The 9,912-nt window shown below is 33.0% G+C and overlaps 2 protein-coding genes and 1 long non-coding RNA gene across 3 annotated transcripts; 1 reads left to right on the forward strand and 2 right to left on the reverse strand.

Annotated features, from left to right (window-relative positions):
- The first annotated feature begins 2,016 nt into the window (after nucleotides 1–2,016).
- Nucleotides 2,017–4,796, forward strand: LOC142619452 (protein MICRORCHIDIA 6-like). Its single transcript, XM_075792548.1, has 4 exons — nucleotides 2,017–2,245; nucleotides 2,374–2,436; nucleotides 4,252–4,330; nucleotides 4,647–4,796. Exons 1-4 carry the CDS (start codon nucleotides 2,157–2,159, stop codon nucleotides 4,794–4,796), a joined length of 381 nt encoding a protein of 126 aa, XP_075648663.1. The 5' UTR covers nucleotides 2,017–2,156.
- A 1,733-nt stretch (nucleotides 4,797–6,529) lies between these two features.
- LOC142619312 (uncharacterized) lies at nucleotides 6,530–7,039 on the reverse strand. The gene is made up of 3 exons (XR_012841483.1): nucleotides 6,922–7,039; nucleotides 6,694–6,807; nucleotides 6,530–6,602 (listed from the first exon to the last, which is right to left on the reverse strand). It is a non-coding gene; the product is annotated as an uncharacterized LOC142619312 (long non-coding RNA).
- Nucleotides 7,040–7,054: 15 nt separating this feature from the next.
- Nucleotides 7,055–9,177, reverse strand: LOC142619453 (uncharacterized). The gene is made up of 5 exons (XM_075792549.1): nucleotides 8,248–9,177; nucleotides 8,100–8,157; nucleotides 7,870–8,001; nucleotides 7,236–7,782; nucleotides 7,055–7,068 (listed from the first exon to the last, which is right to left on the reverse strand). The coding sequence occupies exons 2-5, from the start codon at nucleotides 8,136–8,138 to the stop codon at nucleotides 7,055–7,057; spliced, it is 732 nt and encodes a 243-aa protein (XP_075648664.1). The 5' UTR covers nucleotides 8,139–8,157; nucleotides 8,248–9,177.
- Nucleotides 9,178–9,912: the final 735 nt, after the last annotated feature.

The raw sequence follows: 9,912 nt of genomic DNA on the forward strand, positions 1-9,912 counted from the left end.
AGCTAGTGTGGGCGTGATAATTCGAGACACCAATGCCGCGGTCATAGGCGCTCTGTCAATGCGAGTCCCACTCCCCCAATCCGTGGCAATGGTTGAAGCTCTAGCTTGTAGGTGAGCTGTACAATTTGCTATTGAAATTGGGCTACACGAAGTGATTTTTGAAGGTGATGCAATAGTAATCATCAATGCTATTTCTAATGGATCGGCCAACCAATCCTTGTATGGTCACATAGTCGATGACATTCTAGCCTAAGCTTCTCTTTTATATTTCTCTGATTTTTGTTTTGTTCCTTGGTCATGTAATAAAGTGGCAAATGCCTTGGCCAAACGTGCTAAAGTAGTGTGTGATTTACAAGTTTGGTTAGAGGATTGTCCTGAGGATTTTGCCCCTCTGGTTTTGGGTGATGTTTCTTGATGTTTTTTTCCTTGTTTCAATAAAGCCCAGCCTATATTTGGGTTTGGTTTCTGGAAAAAAAAAAAATTCTTGTGTAATGGAAAAAAAAAATTGAAGTTTCGAACTGACTTGTCTTGGCCATGGCATCATTATTTTTTCCTTCAATTGTTGCCATTGTATAATTGAATTGCTAAGCACGAAACTAAAGTTTCCTACCGAAATTACCATAAAATCTAAATAAATTACTAAAATAACCACGAAACTAAAATATGACCAAACTACCCTTACAAAAGAAAATGACCATAATACCCTTAGAGAAGAAAATGACCATAATGGTCCCTATACATAGAGAATATCTAAAAATACCCTTAGAAACTTAACAAAGACCGAGAAGATGAAAAAGCTTGTAAGTGACAAAAATGCTAACTTTGACATGACACATGTTAGAGAAGATGAAAGTGATAGCAAAAACGTAAAAAGGAAATAAGATGTACGTGGAAAACCCTAGAAAAATGGATGAAAAACCATGGTTTGAGCAAGAATTGAATGTTATTGCTCTGTTCAAATTTGTTTTATGTGGGGAAAATAGGTCGCTCTTGTACAATAAGGGTGTTCTTCCTTAAAGAGAGACCTTGTTTTCTAACTTTCCATAGCTGTGATATGGAAAGCTGACTAAAGGATGGAGATTGCGTCAATGTGGCACTAAGACCTGTGGGTAGGTGACTTTGCTGCTGCTTGGGAAACAAGTCCTGGACATTGAGAGGGATATCAGGAGTACTGTGAATGATACACGTCTTTAAAGTAGTCCAGCATGCATTTAACCAATAAGGAGTGTCCCTATAGTTGCTGAACTTAGAAAGTCATTATCTCCTTTTTTGTGTGTATTTAAGTACTATGTCAGATGCATATCTTACTTCCTTTCCAAAGTAGTCATGCCTTTAGCACGGACCAAGAATAGAATCTTTCAGCCAATGCTTCCTCTTCCTTTGTTCACAGTCATTCCAAGTGTAGGGTCCAGATCCAACCACATATGCATTCTCTCATGCCTTAGCGGTGTAATGTACAGGGTTTGTTTAGGAAAAGGGGTAAAAAAAAATAAATATCAAAATTATATAATATATCTTTTTAAATTTAAAAATATATTAAATATAGGTGAGTCTGGTTGGGTTAGGTAGGTTTGTAAATCTCATAACCCAAACCTAACCTAACTCACTATTAAAAAAAAAAAAAAATCATGACCCAACCCAACCCACCATCTCCTAAAAATTGACCTAACCCGGTGGGTTGGGTTGGGTCGGTTTTGTTTTGGTGGGTTCGCTACACATCCCTATCCTTAATACCTACAAAATGATCTCGAAAACATTAAAAAGGACCGAAATTCACTCAAAACCTAAAAAATGACCAAAACTCCTTCAATTCCCTCTAACATTTAAAAAAAAAAAAAAAAAAAAACCATTACAACCTATAAAATGATCAAAATACCATTAGAACATAAAAAATGACTATAATGCCCCTGAAATCTAAGAATGACTCTCTCCCTCATTTCTTGTAAATTCACCTCCTCTGACCAACAATTCTTTCCTTTCCCTCTTTTCAGTTTTCACCTCTCTCTCTCTCTCTCTCTCTCTCTCTCTCTCTCTCTATGAATTGTTTTTCTTCACATTTTACGGAGCTCTAAGAATCCCACAAGCCCACGGAGCTCTAAAGTTTTGTCTGCTCCGGAATTTTCTCAGTTCGGTAGCAGCATATCTTCTTCCCTTCGATGTCGACGATAAAAGATACAGTTTCCTCTATCTCTCTCTGCATCTCTCTTTGTTCGCGAAATCTGCCGTTTATCGCCTCTAAATTTCGGTACATCCCTTTTTAACATTCCTTTTTCCATCTGGTTTTTATTTTTTATTATATGTATTTAAAATTTCCATTTGGTCCCTTTATTGCTTGATTGTTTTTAATTTTTGGTTCCCTTTTTGGGTTCGCAGGTTTGCTAGGAACACAACCCAGCAGGTTTTACTTCTTCTATTACTCCTTTTGGTCACTAGCAGGTGAGAAAACTATGATGATTGTATATACTTAAACCATGAGAATTCTATGATTATCTATGTTGCAGTGTTGGTTGATGTTTTTATTGATCCCTGTTCATTATGTAAGGCAAATTTAGACAGTAGTCAATTTTTTTCCTAAATTATAAGTAAGTTTGTTAATTTGTAAAAAATAGTATTGATCTGTTGTTTATTTATTTATTTTGGGTCGGATGGGAGTGAAGATAAAGAATTTTAATCTATACATGGGCTTGTTATGGGTATCACCTTGTAGTACATTTTTGGATGTTAGTAGCTGGTCATAATTTTTATTCAATTTTGAGTCCACCCCTGCACTATATTATTTTTCATGAAAATGATTGATGTGAATTCAATTAAATTTCAAAATGAGAGTAATAAGTTGGAACTTAATGGACTCATCAATCATGTACAACATGTGATGATAAATCCTTACCTTTTTTCCTGCTTTTTTTCTAAGAAAAAAAAATTGTTAGTGATGGTGAAAAAAGAGTCAGGAGATTCTTGAGCACATCAAAACAGTATACTTCTCTATCATCTAAGAAATCCAATTGTTTTTGGGTTGAGTACTATGTCATTTTCATGTTAGGCCTGATCATTAATTGCATGCTTGTGCACTTTTAGGTTTTAGTTGAGTTGTTGCTTGTTTTGTGATCTGGACCTCTGTGACTGGTTTCATGAAACACGAGCATGGGGATGACAAATGGTAACCAAGGTGTTTGAAAAAATTGAAGGTTTTGATGCCTTGAAATGTATAATAAGTTTTTAATTTCTTCTGGTATTAGTGTTATTTGTCAATTGTCTTTGATTTTCTAGTAAGTTTTGGATAATGTGAGAATGTGCGTAGTATGTTGTGTCCAGGGAATAAATTTTTTCACTATCTAGTAAGCACCTTGGAAGTTGCTTAGCATTTATTGAAAGTCCTGACTGGTCATGCCTTGTAATTTCCAATAAAATATCAAAGAGAAAGAGAAGAGAGGGCGTCTTTGATTCTGAAATATTTGCAAGTTTGTGTTACAATTGGAGTTTAGTTGAGTTATTACTTCTAATTAAGTTGGTCGTGTTGAGTAGCATTTGCTTTTAGTAGTGTTGATTAAGTCTGCTACCCCAAATTGAGTGGCATCCTTGGAGTTCTCCATTTTCTTGGTTGAATCCCTTGGTTTCAACCACCCCTCACAAGTCTTGGCCTGCATCATTTCATCAAAGTCAAACCTGAGCTGTTTCAGAGCCTTGGGGAATAGAATAAGAGCAGCTGAATTGTGGGCTTGATATGGTTATTAGCAAGATGTGTGTTAGGGGTTAAAAGGGTTTCTTGTGGGTTCTCTGGTACCAAAAAAGTTTTGCAGCAACTCGATATTATTTATAGATTCCAATTTGGCAATCTAGATGTGTGTGTGCGTGCATGGGAGCTTTGGAGTCACCTTCTAATTCTTTTTACTTTAGTTGAATTCTTTTTTTATTTGACTTTCAAGAAGTTGGAAATTTATTTGGCCTGGGGGTCCATCTGCTTTTCACGTATTCAAGGATTCTATGACTTCTAGATCCCTTGCATCTTTTCTACATGTGTACTTCTGCATTTTGTTTCTTTATTCCCTGTAATTTGATGCTTTACTCATTTGACAGTTGTTTTTTAATTATGGTGAGAAAAATATCATTGACATGTGAACAAAGATATTAAGAATAACCTTTATACATCAAAGAATAATAATTTTTAATCTATTTATTCATATTGATTTTGTTACTTTTGTTATTGCCAGTACAAACTTATTGTTTCCTAATATTAGTGTATTCCATAAACAGGATATTGACTCAAAGCATTGGACTCCTCTTGTATCCATTTTTATCACGATCAGGCCAAGACAGAATAGTACTACACACGGTGAGTTTCACTGCTATACTTTGAGGTCCTTGTATTGTGAGTAGTGACATTCCATGTATTTTCGCTAATTTGCATTTAAAAATCAAAAAATGTGAACTCGTAAATATCATTTGGTTAGTGTGTGAGCAATAAATGTGTTAATATGATCTATATTCATGCATTGTGGCGTGAACATCTCATAAGTTATACACTATGATTAGCCTGGGTAGAGTCTTGTTTTGAGCGAATAAATATTAAATCACAAAGTCATGGTAGGTGTCAATTACTGTGTGTTTCCTGGTTTCTCTTACTTTGAAGTCCACCATGTTGATTGCAGGTGGATTATCAGTTTAATTCATCAACTGGTACACTGAAAATCCTGCGTGGTAATCAACATTTTATGTCTAATCTTTTGATGCTGTTGCAGTGGTCTCCATATTTGTTAGAAGCAGACCTTCTGAAGGAGGTGAGCTTGTTCAAACATTAATTTGTTCCATTGCAACTTGTTCTTTTTGACATTGTATGTTTATATTGTATCTAATTCAAATATGTGTTGTGTTAATATGCAAATATTTTACTGTGTTTATTTGGTTAATTAGATAATAGTTTACAAGTCACATTATGAAATTTTTTGGAGATGGGTTTGTGCATAGGCTAAGGCACAAAACAACAACTTTACATCCTTATTTAGCTTCTCTTTAGGTTAATATATAGCTAGACATACAAGTTGCACATAATCACAGGCTATCCCATGCTTTTTCCATGACAATTTACTGTGCACCAAGTAAGTATATATTCTGTGTCTTACCAGATTTATTGATCAGCAGAAAGCCAGGCCTTGTCCGGCTCATAAATTTTTTTTTTTAATAAAGAGAGAGGATATTTTAAATGAGTTCCATGCTAAATATTTTCAATATTCTATTATCAATCATTACTTGCAAATATTTACGCATTGACTTTTCAAATTATTTCTTTGAACGGGTGAATTTTCAAATTATCCTCTTCTCTAATATTCAGCTAGCTTCTGAATATACTAAGTCCTCTCACCTCAATTTTGTCCCAATTTTGACATGGGTGCATATTTAATTGAAATTCAAAGACCAAATTAATAATCTAAAATACAACATAATGTTATAATTATTGTATAAATAAACAACACAAATATTTATTAGTGTATTTAAAGTTCATACGCTAACCTGACTGCTTATCCATTGGTTAGGGAGCAAGGTATTGAAAGCTGCACGATCACCATACTCATATTTCATGGAAACAAGAACTTCACTAAACATTATTCATTGACAAATTCCTATGTTAGAGCTTATTCAATAAATTCATTATTTTTAATACCAACTTCAAAAAGGACAGACCTCTCTTCAAAATTTTTATTAAAAATGTAGTTACATATGATCTTCTCCATTTCAGTAAATGGTTCGAACTCATTCATATCCTCCTCATCACCCAATCTAGATTCCTAAAAGAATATAGTATAATCAAATTAGCATATAAAAATTTGTTGTTTTCGCACCCTTATATATCAATGCACACATTCATGAACTCACCTACAATGAATCTTTGATTTTTTGCCTTTTATTGACTTTTGGAACTTCAGCTTGTGATGTGACAATTGGGCTGCGTTTTTGTGATCTGGTGACTTTGGGCTTGCTAGAAGGTGTAACACATGATGCATTAAGTCGAACATTATGAGGGAAAGTTAATTGCATCATATCCACATCCTGTGCAATAAAAAAAAATAATAATAAAATAAAAAAAACTCATGTTGCTACTAAACATCCTAAACACATTTAAAATAAATAAATAACAAATACTAATTCACTTACCACATTATGAGATAAGGGTGTTTTGCTGCCAGGTTTTTTATTAGATTGAGTTTGCCCAGCAATGTGAACACTACAGTCTTCCTCCATTGACACTATCTTAGATACTTCTTTAATGTGCTCTGTATCATCTTGTTTTATTTTGTCTTGAACTGGAGATGTAGACTCTATCTTAGATTCTTTTTTAGCACATACTGTATCATCGTCATCCATTGTGTCTTGGATTATATATGGAGATGCAGACTTCATTTCTTTTTTAACATCTACAATATTATTTAAGTTGAGGTCATTGGAATGTCCATAATGTTCCCTTGCTGTTTTCTTTAACTCCAAAAGAATGTCATTCTTAAATGTGTCCACATTGTTTGCAATATTTGCACGGTTTTCTGCATGACTAGCATTTCATCTTTAAGACTTGTTATTGATTGCTCAATTCTACGAATTGCTTCATCAAAACCCTGTGGATTAATTTATAGGTACAATCATCAACAAATGTCTAGCACCAAATTATCATCAAATTCATAAGATTTATTGGTTGAAAAAAGATACCATATTTGGCTTGTCTTCATGTTGAGATGGCATAGCATGAGATTCATTAATATCTTGTTTTTGTAGTGGAATATTTTCTGTCTCATGTCCACCATCCATTTGTGTTACAAACAACTATGATAAAAAGAAAATAAAAATTATGTCAACTACATGGGGGTAATAATTCACATATAAAACATATTTAACTTATTTCTAAATAGTCAAACATTAAAAAAAGTCAATTATTACCTTAGGACTGTCAAAACTTCCAATTGAATGTAATTTAAGCATCCTTTGGTTAACTTCTTTTTTCCCCCAATAACAGATACGTGGTTGAGGTCGTTTGGACACATGTTCAATATTCGTTTCCACATTGACATGCTCAAAATAAAACAACTGCAATATGTATAAAAGGGTCATAGAAATTTAGTCAAAAGAGTCATACAAATTTGATAAAAAAGAAAATCATATTCTTGAAAGTAATTATTTTCTACAAATTACCATTAAAAATAGCAAGCAACCACTAACGCCAACACAATTCTTTTCTTTATATTTGCACACACCTCGAATAAGAAAATCCAACACCAACTTTGCCCAATTCAAGCTTTTGAACTCATCAATATTAAGGAGAATTGAGATAAAGGACCGTTTGATATAAGGTTTAGAAGTGGGACATAATAAAGTACCCAATACAAACAGCACAAAACAACCAACAAATTCTTTTCCTGATGTTTTCATCTCCTTCAGCTTACCCTCTAAGAGGTTAATTGGTATATCCCTTACCACATTTAATCCATGTTGTTGGCATATATGATTTATCTCTTCAGCGCTTGCAACAATAGACACATCTACCCCACTTGATTTTACTCCTAGAATAAATTCTACATCTTTAGTGGATATTGGTAACCTCCTTCCACAAATATCCAATGCACAAGAATTGTGGTCAAAATGTTCAACTAACCATTTGCAAAAATCTCTATTCAACTGTATAGACCTTAAATCCAACATACTACCAAATCTCATTTCTCGAATAACAAATCTTTGTCTTTCATTTAAATTTGAAACCATCAAATGAACACGATTAGGGGCACACCGAGTATATAATGAAACCTGCATTATATAATGAATAAAAAGGGTTTCATTGTGAAATTTAATACATAATCCTGAATGCTAAAAGTGTCATAGGTAAATACTTACTTTACGTGCTTTGCGAGGAATATTATGTGACAAATTAGCATACTTTTCAGAATTCTCACGTGCTTCCTTCTTGTACTCTAATTTAGAGTCTTCATCAAGATTCATCCACTTTTCTCTAATCTCCTTCTTAACCTGTAATAGATATTCAAACTCAATTAAGATCTCCATGAATATGTCATGTCAACTAAACAATAAAAATAATCTAAAAACTATAAATATTATTCACTTACAGTTGTGCTTATCTTATCGACAATGCCCTTAGATTTCATCAATTCCAATTGCTTTTTACTGAAAATCCAAATTTAATGAAACATATTATTTTAAATATAACAATAGGAAATATATTATAAATGGATATATAATGAAAATGAATCTTACTAATAAATTAAAAATGGTCCAACAGGTCTTTTCGGGGGGGGGGGGGGGGAACTTGGACAGCACCCTGCTCTTCAATATTTTCCACTCTCCCCATACTCATATCTCAATATAACATGAAATAAAAACAAGGTAAGCAATAACATACATTTGAAAAAAAAAATCACAATTGAAAGCTATGGGAATTGCAAACTTTTTCCTTGCAAACTTCGTCCTGGACAACATAGATGATCAACGTTTTTATTTATTTTATTTTATTTTATTTTTTATACAATAACCTGTGTCACTACTATAAAATGGAAATAATATTTGTTATTTGTGGATGGTCATATCCTTCACTAAAGTGCCATATTCACCAAGATGCTTCTATCTAATCAGACAACATATTATAATGATTAAGAAGTAGGCTTTGTCACGTCACATCTGTCTTGCTGACATAACTAATTTATTCAAGATTATGACTAAATTTATTTTAGATTGTACCCTTCTCTTGACTCTTTCTGTGCTTAATTTTGCATCTTCATAATATTTTTTTTAAATATACAAGTTGGATTAAATTCGGGCAAAGTTGGGAGTCAAGATATAAAAATATTTTAATTTAAAAATATCTAGTAACATGTTGTGTCAACAAGAAACAAATTCTATCACCCTATCGAAGAGCTAGCTAGAAAGGTATATTAGTATATTCCAAATTCTAATTTCTAATTGGGATCCAAGTTTCTCTATGATTATTAATGATCACGTAACTTAATCAGTGATCATTAAATTTCCTCCTTAGTAAGAGATGAGGAATCCAACCATTGATTCATGGGATCAAGGGTTTTTTGTTGTTGTTGTAAAGTTAGGGATGAGATAATAATCTGCTATCAACTTTAAACGCAAATAGTTGACTGACACTAAATGTTTATAAGTAATAAACTTAACCAAACTAAATAGAATAGATATGTACAGATATAATAAAGGTCCATAAAAAAAATAAAAAAAAAAAATCTCACAACTACTTATGGAAACAAGTTGTAATTGCGGTATGATAAAAATTGTGTTAATGATGAGTGTCTATATGAAGGCGATATTATTCCAATGAATGAAGATTCATTCTTTTTTTAAAAACAATTAATAAGTATTATTATTTATCAAAGGAACACAATTAAAAAAAAGATATGGTTTACATTTGAGTCCCATGAGATGTAGTACAAGTTGAAGCCCCCCAAAAATGAAACTGCTCTATAGCTAATAAAGAAAAAAAGGCTGCGCTATTGCAATTTTAGCTACTATCTTCCTTGTGATCTATGGTTGGGGTTCAACATTTTAGGCTGCCAACTGCAGTCTCTACTGTTACTATCCTTGACACTAGTTATACAAGATATTTGACCGTGTCTGCATCCTAACAAAATAGAAGTCACAGATTGATGATGGGTCAATGCTTAAAGGTATGAAGCTGAAGTGGGCCAACCCACTAACTTGACAAAATCAACCCAGCCCAACCCGATGTCTTGGGTTGGGTTGGAATTTTATTTTGAGCCTTAAGTTTGGTTGGGTTCAGGTTGGTAGGTTTTCCAACCCATTTGATTACGGTTATTTTAGTTTTTTAGGTTGATTTATTTTAATATTTTAAGAATTAGTTTTGATGAGTTTGGAATATGATTTAGTCATATTATGTGAATTGTA

The sequence above is a fragment of the Castanea sativa genome, chromosome 12 (assembly GCF_040712315.1).
Source record: "Castanea sativa cultivar Marrone di Chiusa Pesio chromosome 12, ASM4071231v1".
Taxonomy (NCBI): Eukaryota; Viridiplantae; Streptophyta; class Magnoliopsida; order Fagales; family Fagaceae; genus Castanea; species Castanea sativa.